The sequence below is a fragment of the Grammomys surdaster genome, unplaced genomic scaffold (assembly GCF_004785775.1).
Source record: "Grammomys surdaster isolate TR1022 unplaced genomic scaffold, NIH_TR_1.0 99, whole genome shotgun sequence".
NCBI lineage: Eukaryota > Metazoa > Chordata > Mammalia > Rodentia > Muridae > Grammomys > Grammomys surdaster.
The window spans coordinates 11,983,235-12,003,259 of record NW_021604578.1 but is presented as its reverse complement, the minus strand read 5'-3'; the positions used below and the strand labels follow the sequence as shown (position 1 = coordinate 12,003,259).

At 35.2% G+C, this 20,025-nt stretch overlaps 1 protein-coding gene across 2 annotated transcripts in view; it reads right to left on the bottom strand.

Moving 5' to 3' along the window:
- The window catches only part of Kif2a (kinesin family member 2A), a 61,431-nt gene that overhangs the window by 5,559 nt on the left and 35,847 nt on the right, over positions 1-20,025 (bottom strand). For both annotated transcript variants that reach the window (XM_028783778.1, XM_028783786.1), the window contains exons 8-19: positions 19,459-19,513; positions 18,899-19,061; positions 16,195-16,285; positions 15,690-15,753; positions 14,675-14,766; positions 13,862-14,004; positions 13,527-13,731; positions 12,621-12,731; positions 11,733-11,800; positions 6,081-6,231; positions 2,538-2,639; positions 1,817-1,952 (exon numbers count right to left, since the gene is read on the bottom strand). In XM_028783778.1, coding sequence (XP_028639611.1) covers positions 1,817-1,952; positions 2,538-2,639; positions 6,081-6,231; positions 11,733-11,800; positions 12,621-12,731; positions 13,527-13,731; positions 13,862-14,004; positions 14,675-14,766; positions 15,690-15,753; positions 16,195-16,285; positions 18,899-19,061; positions 19,459-19,513 — 1,381 coding nt within the window. The remainder of the gene's footprint in view (positions 1-1,816; positions 1,953-2,537; positions 2,640-6,080; positions 6,232-11,732; positions 11,801-12,620; positions 12,732-13,526; positions 13,732-13,861; positions 14,005-14,674; positions 14,767-15,689; positions 15,754-16,194; positions 16,286-18,898; positions 19,062-19,458; positions 19,514-20,025) is intronic.

Genomic DNA, 20,025 nt, shown 5'->3' with positions numbered 1-20,025 from the left:
AGTCTTACTCAGATGTAAAGCAGATGCTCCTTTCAATATTATGACATGTCTACTCAGTCCTACTCCACCATTTTTAGCTAAGAAAATTTGAAACCTGATTTCAAAAAATAATATCTGTTTTCTCATCAGGGATTATGAGAGACGTTAACAGAACAATACATAATTGCTCTTACATATTCTATCTACTACCTTTTATTGACCAGTTATCAATAGGTTAATAAATTGTTAAAGGTTAAAATTGTTTACAAGGAGCTACTAGAAATGAGACATTTTTCTACAGCAGTGGTGCTCAAATGGAAGCAGCTTTTTCCAGGACCACTTAGACATGCCTAGAGGTGTTTTACTATCACAACCAGTATGGTGCTGCCCTCTAGTGGATAAATGCTTATAAGCAAGAATGCTCAAACATTTTACTTTGCACGGGACAGCACCCCTTAGCAAATAATGACCAGTATGTAATTTTACTTTGGCTGCAATATAACTCTGGTATGCAGGGGGCCCTGAGTTCAATCATCACAACATATAATACTGTGTGATGAGACCTACATGTGAAAAAACTAGTAAGCTTAAGTTTCCCTTTTAGAAATACAATATTTTATAAAATTAACTTTATGAAACAGTCATTGATGACCATATTTGACATGGTGTCCAATCACTGACTTCATGGAAGGCTTGCTTTAAAATTTTAAGCAGCAAAACTGTGGCTAAAAGTAGGAATTTCATTCTGATTTCATATATACATACATCAACACTCAGGGAAGCAGGAACAAAATCAATATATACAAGGTATTTTTAAAGGTACAGGCAGAAAGTCAGGGCATGAAACATGACTAGAGACAATGGAAGATGGTAAATTTGTTTATTAATCTGTGTGTATGTGTAGTATACAGGGTAATAGTGTCCATGTTCATGTGAGTACAAGTGCTAGAGTGTTCAGGGGAACCTGTCCTGGCCTCTTTCAAGGGAGATAGGACATGTGTATTCTGGAGCCAAGTGTCAGTGATGATGGCAATTCTATGTTTCAAGTACAAATAATTTTATGAAGGTTTTTATAGTAATGGAACAAAGAAAGTCATGAAGCCATTTTTTTTTAAACGCAATGGTGGAAATATCTAAAAGGTGGGATTCAGCTGTTAGCCTCAGATGCTATTTTATAACATTTATCTTTTGATTGGTTCTGTTAATACATTCCAAAAGTTTTTATCAGTTTATCAAGATGTTAGGTCTGCTTTTATCTGCTAGTTCTACAAAGTTAGATTCAACCCAGAAGTGAACTGGGAATGACTCTTTACTGGGAGTTAGAGAAACTGTTAAGAGGCTCAGGATCTGCAACATTCCAACTTCTCCATGTCCCTGAAATTCTAATCAATCAGCCTCTAGACAGTTACTTTCCAGGAATTCTACTTTGCAGCTGTGTTAAAAGAAGGTCTCTGTTGTTTACCACAGCATAAACCACTCTATAGAGTAGCTGCGACTTCCAGGGTTTTTATGTCTCTACCTCCCTCTCAACTTACCACAGGAGCACTGGGACAACAGATGTGTGTGACTGCACCTAATCTTTCTTTACATGGGTTGTAGGGATCAAAACTTCCGTTCTCACTAGAAAGCAAGCACTTATCACCTATGAAATCATCCCCCAACCTATATTTTAATTTTATTGTTTTAAGAGAAACAATGATCTTTATATGTTTTGAACGAAGGTGCTAACATTGTCTATAACAATCTTTGCTTTGTATGTCATCATGCAAAACCTCATTACTACACATCCTAATACCACGCAAAGTTCAAATAAACACAAAGATGGAAAATAAATTACCTCGTAACTCAGTTAGAATATCTATTTTTTGCTCAAGAATAGCTTCAAGTTGTGTAGCATACGAGTCTACATCATAGTCTACTTCTTCAGTCATCTCTAGAAGAGCCTTTTCATCTTCTATCCAGCGAATGGATTCCTAATGATAAAAATTCAATAAAAAGATGTGAATTGTTATGTTTCACAAATACTTCTATCAGACTGATCTACATATTGTGAATTCTAAGTCAAACATACTTAAACTGATACTCTCAAAACTATTAGGAGACATGACCTCTTTATTCAGTCAAATTAAATATTTTCATAAATTTTATTTTTAGCTAGGGCTGCACCCTGGCATGCTTCGTTAGTGGTAGGCAAGCATCCTACCACTGAACTACATCCTCAGAGCCATTCATTACATTTATTATTAGATGTATGTATTTGTGGGTTTTCCCCCCTCCTTTTTCAAGACAGGGTTTCTCTGTATAGTCCTGGCTGTCCTTGAACTCACAGAGATCTGCCTCTACCTCCCAAGTGCTGGGATTAAAAGTGTGAGCCACCAACCCACAGCCTGTTCATTATACTAAAGAACAACACTGCAGAGAGAGATTTACTACCACATGCCCTACAAATATAAACATATTCAACTACGCAATTTTAAAAGAATAGTGTTCTATATAAAGAATTCAGAAAGTACTGATTAATTTAAGGTCTGCTTGTAATTAGGCCTTTTCTTACATACCTGGAACACTGCCCTATGATCTTCCACAACCTGTTCTTCCATCTCTACCATCTGGGAGACAGCTTCGTGGAAAGTAAACAATTGTGGAGAAACTTCTTCTTCCTTAAAACACAAAGTTTAAAAAGATGACCTAAAGTTTATTATTTTTAAATGTCATTAAGTTTTATTTTTACTTTTCTTCCTTATTTGGGAGCCTACTGAGAAACTCATGTTTTTAAAAGCGACTGATATTCTACCACTAAGCTATAAGCTCAGACTCAAAAGCAGTTTTGCAGTCTTTTTCGAAAGGCAAATTAAACTTCGGAGACAAATGGAAAAAACTATTAAAATAATAGAAGAAGAAAAGTCACAATGTCTTTTTCTGGGTCAGAATAATGTAAGTCTAAGTAAATCAACCAACTCATAAGTAAATCCTTTTCACTTAGGAATTTATTATTATTTGTGGACATACCCTAAAAAACGTCTCTTGAAACAGTCCAGCTTTTTAGTTACTGTAAAGTTTATTTCAGGCTTTACTAGTTCGTGCTGGTTTCTCTTCATTAACTATTTCTTTCATATACACATGACTTTATGACAACATGAAAGAAAAACACAAAGACCAGACTTCAGATTTTCTGTGTGAAAAAGCAGGCTCTTGCTCTGTACCTGGCTGGCCTGATACTATGTCGCTCAGGTGCCCTCCACCCCAAGTGCCAAGCACACAGGCACATGCCACCATGCACAGATTAAGTTTCTTCTCATGAAAGGCAAAATGTAAGGACACAATCTTTGGTACAATATATTTCACAGTGACTATCAAAATCAGTATTTCCAAGGACTAAGCTTTTTAAAAACAAAATCTTAATTATATGCTATATAAATCATTTACTAATTTTTACAGTAAAAAGTAGCAATTCTCTTTGAAGAGAAACGGAAATCTGTATACTGCTTAGGATAGTTTCACAGTGACGGACTTAATCATCCCTCCTGCCTTAGCTTCCCATAGAGTTGGAACTACTTGATGTATTTTCAGACTTGTCTGCATTCCTGGGTAAGCCGGTACTAGATATGTAGTCCAGGCTAGCATCACATTCTCAGCAATCATCCTGCTTCGAGCCTCTTTTGGAATTACAGGTGTATGCCAGCCACATGGCTAGATAGGCAGATAGTTTTGTTTTTTAATAGAAATCTCAAATGACAAATCATAATTGTACTCACCAACAAAGAAACACATGAAATACAGACATGTTTTGATGGTTCCATCAACTCAAAACTTACTAGGCTTAGCTTTATGGTGGAGTGTCCCGCCTGTTCTATTAACTCACTGTTTTCTCATACTCTGGCTTTAGTGGCAAAGACAACTACGTAGAAATCTACTTAGAAACGTGAGTAGAAATGGCATTTACAAAAAAATCATTCAAGATTCTAAATGCATGAAAGAATTTAAGTGGACAACAGACTTTCATCATTAAAACTATCGTGCCTGAAGGTTTACATAATTTAGTTAGTAAAGAACATTTTATCTTTTCTATGGAAATAAATAATCTGCTTTTATCAGGACATGCTATAAAAACCTCATATTCTCTTTCATGAATATACACTCAACATATCTTTTCCCCACTTGGCTACTTCCTCTTCAGGCCCAGAATATCCTAATTCCTTTGGACCAGAAACTATACAAATGCCTACATTGCATACACTTTACTCCCAAAGAACACATTTATCTGCAGAAGTATATTTTTGGAATTCTAATGTACTTCATTAGCCATCTACTTAATATTATGTTTTTTATCAAGGACGTATTTTAGACTCTATTCCTTTTCAGTCTCTCTTGCTGAGAACTTTGCAACAATATGTACACATGCACTAACATTTAATATAATGATATTGATGAATAATCTCAAGTTCCCTGGTGGTAGCAAAGGTAGAAGATTTGCACACTCTGAAACACAGGGTATATAAAAGATAATGTAGCATTTTAAAACCCCGGATTGAGACTAGAGAGATGGCTCAGAGGTTAAAAGCAAGGACAACCCTTCCAAAGGACCTGAATTTGGTTCCCAGCACCCAGATGGCAGCTCACAAACGTCTCTAACTTCAGTTCTAGAATCTGCTGTCCTAGCCTCCTTCAGCAATGTACACACATGGTACATAGATATACATGTGGCAAACAATCATACACAAAAACTAAATCCTAAAAAATTCTGGCCTATGTAGATCTAGTAAGATTCAATAAAATACAAAGATAAACTCTAGGGGGTGCCTGTCTCTATCTTCCTCTGGTTTTATCTTTGGAAGGTATAATATCTAGGCATAGTTCAAGGTTTGCCTTGAGAGTTTAAGAACAACTGTGGAGTCTTTCAAAATTTAGGAGAATGGACTGAAGCTAGGATCACATTTTTAGTTTTGTCTTTTAAGGTCTTCTTACTTTGATAAGCTTTTAACCCACTGAGTCATTTCCCAGGCCGGTCCACCTTGCTTATTGTTGACAGACTATTACACTGCAGCCCTTGTTAGCCTATAACTTACTACGGCCTCAGGTTTGCAGCAATCCTCTCACATCAGCCTCCTAAGTCCTGGGACTACAGTTTGTGCTAAATATCCAGATCACATGCTCTCTCATTTATACTTGCCTATCCTTATAGACTATATATTTTTAAAAATAACTAGGGCTGGAGAAGCGGCTCAATGGTTAAGAGCACTGGCTGCTTGCTCTTCCAGAGGTCCTGAGTTCAATTCCCAGCAACTACATGGTGGCTCACAACCATCTGTAATGGGATCCAATGCCCTCTTCTGGTGTGTCTGAAGATAACTACAGTGTACACATATACATAAAATAAACAAAAAATAACTAAATAAATGTACTTTGAAATTATTTAAGTTTTTATATTTTGAATATAGAAAAATATAGATTTGATAGATTGTTAGCATTTTTTGCTAAGGGTATGTTTGTTTCTCTTTGTTTTGGGGTGTTTCTGAGGTCACTGTAATTTTTTTTTTTTCCGGTTTTTTAAGACAGGGTTTCTCTGTGTAGCCCTGGGTGTCCTGGAACTCACTCTGTAGACCACGCTGGCCTAGAACTCAGAAATCCGCCTGCCTCTGCCTCCCAAGTGCTGGGATTAAAGGCGTGCACCACCACTGCATGGCCGCTGTAATTTTTAATAGTTAACGTCATCTGTTTAATGCATATAATTATGTTGACAGATTTTTATAAAGATTTATATATGATGTAGTTATATACAATCTTAAACTATTTAGTCACTAAATTTTAATGTAGGCATAGAATATAAAAACTAAATAAGCTATTATCAGAGAGCTAGTAAGCCAGGAAATTATTTTGGATTCATAAAGTTGCATTCTGTCACTGCCACTGTAGAAAGAAAGCAACCAGAAAAGCATAGCTATATTCCAGCAAAGCTGTACTTATCTGAACAGAACAGATGGTTGCTTAGGTCACAGGGTGGACTTGTGGATCCCTGCCCTAAGTGACAGTGTTCAATTAAGTTCTGCTACAGATGAAGCAAACTAAGGTTAGATCAGTAACGAAGAGATTATGTCACTCACATTTTGTTCACAAAGAAGTTTTAGATCATCTCTCTGAGGGGAACTCCCCACACCCCACTGGGTCTCTAAGTCATCAATCTGGCTTGGTGGATGGTGCATTATTGGACGGACATCACCAGCAGCAGCTGGATCTACAGTTAATTCTTTCACCCTATAAATACACAAAAGTTATCTAAAATTATCAAAGACTCATGCACACAATAAGAAAAGAACCATTTCAATACAAAAGCAATTCAATTAGCACAGTAAGACTGATGGTGTCACTTTATAGGTCAAATTTATCTGAAATCTGTGTGTTTGTTTAATGCTAGTTTAAACAACTTTGTGCTAACTTCAAGTGTAATTATTGTTCATAATCAGGGAAAGTTGGCAAAGTATACATATTAAATACTTTAAGAAAAAAGCTATAATTATAATTACAGCTTATGAAAGAAAAATTGCTAAGATCTATGAAGAAGCCACTAATGAAACCAGGGAAGCTTATATACCCTATGAAGATTTCAGCAGTCATACTGTTTAGCTAAAATAGCTAAGTAAGAAGTGATTCCATTCTGCTAAGTTATTAAGATGGGGTCTCACTATGTATGCCTGGATGTCATTTGCAGATCACAGAGAGTGGCCTCAAACTTAAATGATCTGCTTGTCTCTATCTCCCAAGTACTGGGATTAAAGGCTTGTGCCACCATGACCAGCTCAGTGCCTAAAGATCTTAAGAATCATATGTAATTTTTTAAAAGCTGAACTTCCTATTTAACACACTTTAAAAAGGATATATTTTCTGAATCACAAGGATCGGTACTCCTTGCAGATAAGAAACTATCACACAATAAAGATAAATATGCAAAAGTGACATCATCTTTTAAAAAGAAAAAGCGAAGTATGGGGCTTTAAATTCTAAATAAACCTTTTAAAGAAAATTAATAAAGGACATAAAAATGCAGATCATGCAGTACAACCACCACCTGCTAAATGAAGTGAAAATGAAAAATGGCTTGGAACAAAAGTAACAGATGAAATGTTTATGTGCAGCACAATTCAAAACAAGCTAGTCAAAGGAAAATCTTAAGTATAGAATGAAGTAAGACCTGGTAATCGAAGGAGAAAAGTCGTCATAATCGTAAGAAGGAGAGAGATCAGGGCGACTGCCACTACCCTGGGAGAAGGGAATGTCTGAAGGACTAATTCCAAACTCCTTTACTCTGCAGTACCAAAACAGTGAGAATTAAGAGAGCTCTTGGGAGACACAGCAATGCACAGTTCAACTTTTGTTCAGAAAGAGTATCCACATTGTTTAGAATATGATTTCATAAATAGGTTTCTACACTTATGTTTTACTGATCTCCAACTAAGAAAAAAGAAAGGAAAAAGGGAAAAAACAAAACAAAAAACTAATCTTTCCTTCCTAGTTTACTTTTTCCATTTCTCATAAATCTTCCTAGAAACTTCTCATGTCAAGGCTACTACGTGAATCTGAAGGTCCCCTACATTAACTACATGACCCAGTCAATCTAATTTCTTCATGTGGACAGAAGCACAGTTTATCCATCTCAATGAATCAACAAGTGTGTGTGTGTGTGTGCGCGCGCGTGCGCTTATGTGCGTCTCAGTGTCATACACACACATATATGTGGATGTGGATATTTACAGTTGATGTGGAATGACGTTGTCCATTTTATTTTCTGAGACCAAGACTCAACCAAGCCTGTTGTTCAACAACATGCTTGATTAGCTGGCCTGTTTTCCTCCTGTCTCCCAGCGCTGGGGTTACAGGTGTTTGCCTGTGCTCAGCTTTTTACAAACATGCTGGGGATGCAACCTCAGGTCTTCATGCTTGGCCAGCAAGCACTTTATTATGTGAACCAGCTTCCCAGCCTTGAGACCTCAACTTTTGCAGTGCTTTACAAACCAGATATGATAATGAAATTCATTATACTGTCTTAGGGTATCTATTCATGGTTTGCAAGTTAACTCTAACTTACCCATTTAGAACTCTATTAGCTATGAAGGCTCCATATGACTGAAAAAATAAAATGGTTAAGTTTTTGTGGTTGGTGACTTTGACTATGAATATGGGAGGTAAATGTTTTAGGAATGGAATTCTGACATGTTTTTGCTAACGACTATAAGTTATATTTAACTGAATTATATACATTTTGCATCACATGACATTTTATAGTAGCCATTATTTTTTAAGTACCATAATTTATAACTCCTAGGCATTATATAGACCTGGTAAAAATCTTAGGTTATCTTCATTTCACAGATGAGAAAATCAAGTATGTCATTTAATGTTATTCAGGAAGAATATGGTGTAACTAAAGTACAAGCTTACTCGAGTCCAAATTATTTCTATGCCATTTAAGATAATCTGAATTCTTTTTCTTAGGTCAAACTAAATATCTTTCTTCATAAGCCAAAACCTAGTCAAGTATCATTAATTACATACAGATCAAATGAACACAGGCACTTGTATCCATTCACTGTCGAAGGTTTAATATCAGACTGTCTCTTTACTCTTTTACTGGAGGCATGTATGTATGTATGTGTGTATGTATGTATGTATGTATGTATGTATGTATGTATTTATTTCTTATTTCTTGTATGCTTCAGAATCTCCTCATTGAGAAACACTATTAGTGGCACCCATAGAATTTTTCTCTATTACATATCCTCCTGTGCAAGCCAAACTATACTATATACACTAATAAATTGTCTAAAATGACACTAAAAATAAATAAAAAGCAAGCTCTCAATAACTATTCTGTTTCAATCACTCTTAAGTGCTTCCGTTACCCAGAGCATATCTGCTTCAGAAAACTGGCTCACAAGCATCTAGTACAGCTTTTCTTCTTAGAACAACCACTCCCTTACTATTCCTTCTGTTCCATACTTCTTTCTTTTCCCTTCTGGAGACTTCTGTGTAGCTAGTGATGAGTTTAAACTCCTGATCCTCCTGCATGCCCTCTGACATGCTAGGCTTACAGGCAAGTGCCACACACCTGACAGTGTATTTCAATTTTATTAATTGACTGAATTGGACTTATCATCTTGATTATTAACTCTAATATGCTTTGTTATAAACTTTGCCCAAACTGCTATAGAACACTTCTAAAATATATAGTTTTACCTAAAAGAGACTGAAAAACAATTTCCAAGTGCCATACTCAACATTTTACAAAGATTACTTCTCTCAGCTCACAAAACAGTCCTTTAATACAGGTATGGCCATTGATCTCACCATGCTCAAGATAAGAAAAGAAAAGCACATGAAGGCTTTGGTGCCAGGAAGTAGGGAGGCAGGTACTTTGTTCTAAAAACTATTCTTCCATCTCCATGCTGAATCTTAAAAATGAAGTAAACAATTCCCAGGCTGGAGATGTAGCTTATTATAGAGCATTTGTTTAAAATGGTCAAGGCTCTAGTACAATCTCTAGGACAACAGAGTATAGTAAAATCGTTCCATGTCTAAATGGACACGATGGCGCACATCTCTATTCAGCAACGGGAAGGCAGAGGCAAGAAGAACACAGGAATGTAAGGGCATTCTCAGATACATGGTTGGGAGGACAGCTTGGGTTAGCAAAAGACCTCAAACTAGTGGTTTAAGTAGTAAAAAATCTGAAAATCTTGGGATCTCACTGTATATAGTAGCTTCATGTTTAAAAGGAATTTTTTTTGGCTAAAGTTCTAAGACATGGAGGGGTTTAATTCTATCTGATATCTAAAACAATATTTTTTATTCTGTAATAAGAATCTACCACAAAAAGTATTCTCTATCCCTCCTTTTGGGAAAAGCATCTAAAAATTATTTTTAAAAACTCCTACATACTTAAAAAATTAATTAAAAGACAAGAATGTCTGTGGCTACGGACTCATAGTTCAAACTTTAAAAGTTATTAAAAACTGAACCTACTTAAAGCTTTATTATATTTTTAAGTAGCTTTTATATTTTGTACTTTTGTGGATATTCCCACCATGGAATGAGAAAAGAACTCAGGGCCTATCATGCTTAGCAAACATGGACACTGAGTTACATTTCTGAGCCAGTCAGCCAGTGCTTATTAACAATCCTTGCTATCATTTAAAAAATCTCTTTGGCCAAAACAATAAAAGCACAATATAAAAGTCTAAAAGAATAATCAAAATATAGTTACTAATGTTACTCAAAGATACATTTACAGGTATGGAAACAACCTTTTAAAAATGAAAATAAAATTATTTTAAAGAAATCAGGTGACCTCAAGGTAGACAGCAATAGGTTTGAACAATTTTCTTTTCTGAAGGAACACACAAGAATTTTTATGGAAGCTAGTTAAGAGCTGCTTCCCAAATTGAGTTTGTATGTATAGCCCTAGCTGAGAGATCCCTCTGCGTCTGCCTCCTGGGTGCTGGGATTAAAGGCGTGTACCACCACTACCCAGCTTCAATTGAAGAGATTTTTTTAAATGATAATAAACTCTACCTGCCTCTCCCTCCCCAGTGCTGGGATTAAGGGCTGTGTCACCACTGCCTGGCCAATTTTTACATATTTTTCTATGTATAAGAATTTATATTTTTTAAAAAATTGGAAAATAAAGTCTCTATTTTTACTAAACAAGAAAAAATATGGTTTTGAAAAAAAAAATGAAGACAATTTCCATATTAGAAGTAGGCCATAAAGAATTTTATCTGTAGGCTAGAATTATAAGTGTAACATCATTATAGACATTTAAACCTTCAGGGGCAAAGAGAGTTAGGGTGAGGAGTATGTGTGGAGTTTCATCAAAATACTATACACATGTATCAGATTCTCAAATATAAATGTAGTTACAAATTATATGAATAATCACTCCAAATAAGAAGAGTGTAAGTGTTGGGGGAGGGGTAAAAAATAATAATTCTATCATAACTCAGAATTCCAAGGGCACCTGAAACTATCATGATTGTAAGGCATAAACACTTTTACTTCTCAGTGTTGATCATACTTAACAACTCAGTTGTTTACTGAAGTTGGAAATGTTACTGATGTGAATAACGTATCATCCATATGCAGCACCAGAAAGAACAGTTATCACTTAAATGATACATGTATGCCTATATGTGTGCTATTACGTGTGTGTGTTTAATTGGATACCATAAGGAATAATTCCAGCACAAAGCAGAACAATTTAAGAAATTAACTCCCTAATTTCTAATATTATAATATACAAAAATATTTATTTATATAATTATATAATTTCACTGAAATGTGGTATAATATTATAAATCATAACTTGTTGAAATGGAAAAATATAATCACATTATGGGACAAAAAGGTCAATTTTAATAAAGATGTCAGTCTTATCTAATTATACATTTTTTCTACTTATTTTTTTCAATTTTACAAGACAATTCTAAATAATATTAAAGAAAAAATAAAACTTTATTTTGAAATTTTGAAGAAACATATGATAAAACTTGCCCTATAGGGTTCTGTGGTAGCTGTGATATAAATTTCATGTTAGAGATTAGAAATACCATACAACTGGTAACCATTCTGCCTGTATCATCAAAGGCTACAGCTACAGGTTTGTGCCATCGTGCCTGGTTTCCCTAGCAGACATAGAGACAACACTATATACTGCTCTAATATATTAGATTTCAAAATGTAAAATGCAGGAATTGCTTTCATACCTATTTGCATATCTTAACGTATTAAGAGTATTCTCACAGGATGCCATCCCTGGAGAGATTGTGGCAATCTATAAAGGGGAAGCAAAGAAAAAATCATAAATAGTCAAGACAATAATTCTGACAAATAGCATATAAGATCTAATCATATAATGTACTTTTAATGTTTATACTGGTATCTAACTCTAAGATCTATCTACTTATTACATATAACCATTATAAAATCTAGTTACAAATTTTCTCGAGGTACCAGAAAGTCATTTAAAATCCAGCAGAAACTGAAGGCAAACATTTAGAAAAAGGAACGACACAGACTGGCCCTCCATCTATTTTTACTATTACTAATGGGATAGTATTCTTCCAGAGACAACATCTCAGTACTGTCACACATGACTACTGAAGTTCTTTAGGAACTAGAGCTCCTGGTGAAAGGCCATTTGGAAGTGGAGAACTAGCATCTGGAAAAGGTAAGCTGTCCTATAAGAAAGAGAGAGGAAGACTAAGGGGGAAGCTCCATACATAACTGCACAAACCTCTGCTTGATTACCTAGCTTGCCATGAACAACAAACTAGGCAATACAGCAAAGCACATGAAGAGATATTTGTTAGCATCCCCATCAGGGAAGTAAGAACGTGGGAGTAAGTTAACATCTGCTAAATGAAGTACTCAGCTGTTAGAACTGAAAGGTGTTATAGCTGCAACATAATACTTTCCACCGAATTAGTAGGGATCACATCTTAAATGTAATCTAGCTAAATAAAAGGGTAATTAATTATGATTTGCAAAAATCTACAACTTCTACAGATTTTTTAAAAATTTTTATTCCTTCAGGATAAAAACAAAAGCAAATCCAAAACAAACAACAACAACAAAATCCAAAGCTAACTTACCATGCAAGTACGAGAATTTTCACCTATGAAGGAATCTCTCAACACCTGAGTGAGTTTACTTGCTCGGAAAGGAGTATGGGGTTTATTTCTACCTAAGGCTCTGATGCACTCCTAAGAAATAAGAAAACATTTCTTACCAATTATGCTTTATTAGTGAGTCATTCTTAAGGATTAATGAGCTCTAAAAATTCTAAGTTTTACAGTACTTAACAATGGTTTCATAAATATTAATTCAATGAGTTAACAACAAAAACAAATGTCAATTATTCTAAAACCTGAAAACATGACTAGTGTTCGAATTTCAGGCACGAGGAAAGTTGTAAGAAGTTGAGAATTTAAAATGGAATTCCCAAAGCTACAGTGGCCTTATTGTAATCCTTCCCATTTCTGATTTCCTAGTAAGGGAAAAAATATTTATTTTGGCCCAAGTTTTGCTTATTTGCTTTTTGTGAACAGTATTCTGTTTTTAATGTTTTTGCTTTAAAACATTTTTCACCTTTTCCTACCCGCTTTAAGGTTCCTGCCTGTGGGTCTTTAAGAGGCTAACACAGCAAGGTAAAGGCTCTGTAAGACCTCCTATTTGGGTCCTGTCTGGTAGATGGGAAAATTTTTCTTAGCTCAATTCCATAGTTGTGTGCCTCACTACAAAAGCCAGGCTGACTATAGCCCTTTTACAATCTAGCTAAGCAACCTCAGAAACACCCTGTCAATTTGTTTTCTTCAACTTGTTTAAGAACAATAAAAATATGTGCATGAAAAATTCTACATACAATAAAATCTGTTAACTTCCAGTATGACAATTTAAATTTGTAACCTTCTCTTTTACAAGGTGATACTGGTTTTACAACTGAGTAATTAAACTTAAGGTCAAAAGTAAAAGGCCTTTTATAATTACATTTTACTTACCTTGAGTGCTAAAAGGCTTTTATTAATTTCAGCACCTTCAAGCCTGGTTTGCCTGTCTGCACTGGATGTGTCAGCTCCTCTTTCATTCCCAGCCAAGTCAATGAGAGAGAATTTACCATGTAGTTTCCCCTTCCTTCTAAGAATGATCTGAAACACTGCATGACTCCGAGATGAATGTGCATTTGCAGATGTCTGACCAGATGTTCTACAATGTGATTAAGGACATATTGACACATTAGCACTTTTATTTCCATGTTACCCACAGTCTTTTCTTTTGGCTTTTCTGGTATGCTCAACGGCCAGGCTGTGACACAGACATCCCTGCTGAGACCCACCTGCAGCTGTTGCCTATGTCGATGAGCTTCAGCACGTCCTCCACACACCTGACCTCCCGTTCCTGCAGTCCTACCACTTGCACCTGCTGCTTCCCATCTTCTAGTACTCTTAATTTTGTTTTCCTATTTAATAAGTCAAACACCTGTAGAAAACCATATTTCAATTAGAAAAACTAGCTTTAAAAATCACCTCTACAAAAGAGTCTAAAAGTAGTAAGACTATTATTTTCAGAACAATGTCCAACATTGAAAGCTTAAAAAGACATCAAATATTATGTTTACAATCATATAAATCTTGTGGTGGTAGGTCATAAAATAAAGCAATATACATACTACTACCAAACTGTATACTTAAAAATGGCTAGTATATATCAATAGACACATGTTAAAAAATTATATATATATATAGTATGTATATGTATAAACATATATATAAATATATAAAACCTCATTATTTTTTTTTTACAAAGGTCCGGGAACTGGAAGACAACTCAGTTGATGAAACGCTTGCCAAGCAAGTACAAGGGCCTGAGTTTGATCCCAGAGACAAAACAGTCCATCACTCACAGTATCAGGCACATGGAGACCCTGGGACACAGTGGCCATCTAGCCTATCCTAACTGTTCAGCTGCAGGCCACAGTGAAAGTCCCTGTCTCAAAAATACAAAATGTACAGTTCCTGAGACATAACACCTGAGGCTGACTACTGGCCCCTCCACGTACACGTGTAGAAACATACACATGCACCTACCGACATATATGTACTCATATACCCACTCCCACACTCAAAAGAAAACAAAACTTCTCACATACCTTTCCACTATAAATTTCAAAAAATGTTGCATATACTTGAAGTTCTAGTTTCTTATAGTTTGGCTTCTTCAGCATTAAAAAGACATCTCGAGCTGTCGAAAATGTCACATATGAAGTTTGTTAAGATACGACAATTTTATAAATTTCTGTTTTTATAAGAATCAGTTAATATTAGGTTAATAGTATCAATAAAAATATTAAAACATTAGTTTGAAAAATAAAGTTGTAAAAGAAGCTATTCTCTTTTACATTCCATGAAAGGACTATTTCTCCTTGAAAGGGATCAACATGAAGCCCAGTTGGTAGTGTCTGCCTAGCGTGCACAAAGACCAGGGGTCAGTCTGCAGCATTGTATAAACCAGGCATCCTGATATACTGTACTATAATCCCAGCGTTCAGATGTTGGAGAGAGAAAAATAGAAATTCAAGGTAATCCTCAGCTACATAGGAAGACTGAGGTCAGCTTAAAACACATGAGCTCCTATCTCAGGAATTCTCTCCCTCTCCTCCCCCTCCCTCCCTCTTTCTCTCCCTTCCCCCCTTCTCCCTCCCCCTCTTGTGTGTGTGTGTGTGTGTATGTATGGTGATCCAGTAACAATTAGCCACTGCATAATTTATAGTAATCTCTAGTAGAGATTATTCTATCTTTATTAGTGACCCAATATATTAAGATTTTTTTTTGTCATCAAGAGTTTAATTTTACATTTCTTTTATGACTTTGTCTTTTTTCAAACAGGATCTCAGATAGCCATGGTTGGTCTCGAATTGGTTATGCAGCTGAGGATGGCTGTGAACCCAGATGACCTTGCCTTCACCTCCTAAGTACTAGGCTTACAGGTATGTGCCACCACGCCTGACCATGATCTCACATTTCTTTTTAAATAATCTGAAATCAAACAGTTGATCTAATATACTGTGTATAGCTGGACAACAAAAGTAAACAATAAAGCCTTACTCAAACGGACTTGAATAACATTCAAGAATATCACAAACTATGTACACAAAGGACACTTACCTGCTAATGCATAAATTCCCTTAGAACAATCCTGGTTCTTTCCTGAAAAGTCACCACCCATAGTCTACATTTGGAAAGAAAATAAAGAATAGACATTATTCAGGAAAAAATTCTAAGAATTTAGGTCTTAGGGTTGGGGTGATAACTCAGTCCAATAAAGTACTTGCCACACAAATATGGGAACCTGAGTTCTATCTCTCAGAAGCCATGTAAAATAATCCAAGCACAGTGTAAGTACATGATCATAATTCCAGAGTTGGGAAGGTTTAGACAAACAGATATCCAGGGCTTCCTGGACAGCCAGTCTAGCTTACTTGGTAGTTCCAGGCCCATGAGAAACTTGTCTCAAAAACCAAACTGGACGGCCTCAGGAGGGGAACACCTAAGGCTGTGCTCTGGCCTCTACAGTCACATGTACACTGCCAAAAACTTTAGGCAATATAATTATACTATAAGAGGGAGACTACAGCATCATGGCAGGACACGGTTTTACCACATTACTTACATGAGTTTTTCCACTTCCAGTCTGCCCATAAGCAAAGCATGTAGCCATGCCCCTTTCAAATATTGTTTCCACTAGAGGTCTAGCAGTAAACCTTAAAAGAAAAATGAAAAAGTGTCACAAATACAACATAGACAAGAAACCCAAGTACTATAAAGTATAATTCATTAACAAAATATAGCAGTAGTTTAAATATTAGACTGGTAAAACAAACAAACACAAAAACTTGCTTTGAACCATGAATTTTAAATCCAAACACTTTTATCAAGAAAAATAGGAAACATGATAACACATTTTGGGGCCATTTTCTGTCTAGTCTTACAGTGTTAAAATAAAACCCTTGCTTTGGGATTCTACGAACTTGTGGCAAGTATTTTCTGCATTGTTGGCTGTGAAAGTGGTTTCCTTCCAATAATTTGTCAGTTTAGCATCCAAATATTACAATAATAGTTTAGAAAGGTGGTGGTTGGTGGACAAGAAGCCAGATGAAGATGGTGGGTGAGGCACAACTTTATAGCCCAATTTTTTCCAACTACTCAGTGCTCATGTACAATGTGTGTCGGGTGTAACAGACACCTGGGCCCTTCCTATTGACCTCTGCGGCTACAAGCACTGCAGCTTTTGCTGTATCTCATCAGTTTGCTGAGCAGCTTCTCAGATGTGGCTTCTCCAGGATCCAGAAAGCAGCAGTCTATGTCATTAGCAGCAGAGCAGACCATGAGCTTTCTTGGGTCCAACTCTGGATTTGGGGAGTGCAGCAGAGCTTGTTCTTGGTCCAACCACTTGAACTGAGTGTCATATTCAGCTTGAAAACAGTCCATAGATGCATAGGATAAGAAAGGGAAAAAGCTCAAAATAACATTTTCTTGTGGTTGTTGTTACCTCACAAGCTTATAATCATATCTAGCCTTGTTACCTTTCCAATTTGATTCAAATGCTGAACATGGAAGACTGAGGTATAAATAGGAAAGTGAATATAAATTAATTATAAAACACTGAGCTTTTAGTTGATAGCTTTAAAAATGGCAAAAAAATTATAGCTTTAAAAAATATATTGATAAAATTCACTGATATAATTAAAATTAAAGTGTAAAAGGGGTAAGAAATGCTTCTTTATTGAGCAGAACACTAATCAACATGCTAAAAAACAAACCAGGCTTCATACACCTTTGCTAGGTTTTTTTCAATGCAAACTTGAAGAAGGTAGAAGGTAGAGAAGGACAAGGGAGAAAGTTCTAGTCTAATGAATCATGAATAAATCTGAAGAATGCCCAGGCCAAAAACTGTGTGATGTCTTCAGTCCACACAGTCAAAACAGAGTATAAGGGTTGTTTGTGTATTGGTGAAGTGAGGCATAAATACAGGGAAGCTCAAGATGTTTATTAAATCTATCCTACAAAAATACCTGTATCAGCACTTGACAACTATTGAAAAAAACAACCTAGACTTATACTTTATAAAACCTGGAGGGAAGATTTGAAGAAAGTTAAAAAAGTTACCAGTTTTGATTATAATTCCTGTTTGAAATAGATACTTCAAAGTGTACCTAGTTAGTATTCCAGTGTCCTTTGATTTTCTCCCAGTTTACTAGCCTAAGATCTCTTAACAGTATTTCACTGGTAACATTTTCAATTCTTAGAATTCTTATTAGCTCTAATTTTTTGTTTTCTGGGAATTTTTATATAATGAAATTAGGAAATAAACCATGGCATCAAATAAATGCAAAAATATTTCTACATAGAATATAGTAGCAATGTTGTAAAAATCTGTTGTAACTATTAGAAATAAGAATATTTATATCAAAAATCTACATAACATAAAAATTAGAATGTTTATTTCATATGTGCACGTTTGATTCCTATACATAAAATGTAAACTAAAAATTCCATTCACTAAAACAACCATCAAACTGACCATCAAACAGCCATCAAAAAAATAAGCAAATTTAAGTAGACTTACAGAAGTTTTTAACTTTTATTTGTAAACACACACTAGGTAAAGATTTGGACTAATTAGTAATTAATGCACAAATATTTCAAATTTATTAGTACAAGAATTAAATGGAAAATTTTATGTTTTCTGTGAGTCACATACCATTACTTATGTTTGTACTTCCCAGAATTTTTTCTTTCCTTTTATGTGCACGAGTGTTTTGCCAATGGGTATCTCTGTGTGCCACCCGAGTGTAGCACCCATGGATGATAAAAGCGCATGTTAAATAACCTGAGACTGAAGTTCCAGGTGGTCGTGAGCCACACTGGTACTGGAAAATTAGCCTAGGTCTTCTGGAAGAACAGCTAGTGTTCTCAATGCAAAACCATCTCTCCAACCCGTCAGAAATATCATATCCATATGTGTGCCTATGATATGTACAAATTAACTATTAATTAGCATAAAAAATAACTTTCAGGGGTCTATGTGTTCCTGGAGCTCGCTATGTAGAGCAGGTCAGACTCAAACTCTGAGGAGATTCTCCTGTCTTGTCTCCTCACTGCTACCACACTCAGAAAAAAACAAAACAAAAACTAATTTGAAATATTAGAGATCACATGTTAAACCTCAAAGAGTTTTGTACATTTTCTTCAATTAATGTCAGAATAAGAAAGCACATTCCACCCTGGAGAGCTGTACTAAGAACAACATTAAGTTGTCAAGGAAGTAATAAAATTGTAAGAAAATGATTTTAACTTAAATCAAATTCACTTACCTGTAAACCATTTCATTAGGAGCTGAGTCATCAAAGGCGTAATCAAACCGAAATGTCTGATTTTCTAAGTACCTTGTTAAGTCTACTTTCTGTTTGGGTTCATGTACCATCACAACATCTTTACTAGGGATTGTGATTACATCAAGATCTTTCATTTGAGTTTCTAAAAGAATAAACAAAAATTAATGTTCAGTAATTTTCACAGCATTTGATCTAATGACCCAAACTTAAAAAAAATAAATGATTTGAGGTCTCTAAAAAAATTATCTTAATTTTGTGTGTGAATGTATGCACACACACTAGGGGTGGTATGCATGTGGAAATAAGAGAACAATCTGTAAGAGTCAGTTCCCTTCCTCCACCACGGCCTCTCAGGGATCATTAGAACTGGCAGTAGGCAATCCTACTAAACCATCTCCATGTTCTTTTAGATCACGTCTCACAACACAGGCCAGACTATCCTGGAATTAACAATCTCTCTGAGGTCCCGCAGTGTTGGGATTACAGAAATGCGTTAGCATGCCCAACTTCTAAATTGAGTCCTTTACAAGGCAACATACCTTTTTTATTGAGTGGTCGTTTTCTTACACAAACACATATCCTATGTTCATCAATCTAGAAATTAAAAAACATTATTTCACTGACTTATAAATGCTATTAAAAACAATGAAAAATAAGTTATGGTTTTTAGAAATTTCTTAACATAACTATGATGATTACGTTTTAAAAAACAAATTAACATTGCACAGATTTTAATTATTACTAGAATTGAGCATTGTGAAAACTTTGTTTTTGATAAACTATTACTTAGTAAATAAAATTTTTAGAAGTGTTATTATTCTTAGCACTAGTTCTTATTAAAAAGGTACCTTCCATGCATCTCAAGACATGATACATACAATAAAAGTAAAAATTTCTATTCTACAAATTGGCATTTTTCAAAATGTTTATTGTAGTAGGTAACGCTGTTAGCAAAGAACATTAACAGGAAAAAATAAAATAAAACAAACAAACGAAACCCACCAGTATTTTCATATTACTGAGTAAAATATCTACAATTTTATGAACAACAAAAAAACTTTTAATTTTTAATTGTATGCACATATTATAGTTATGTGCAAGTAAGT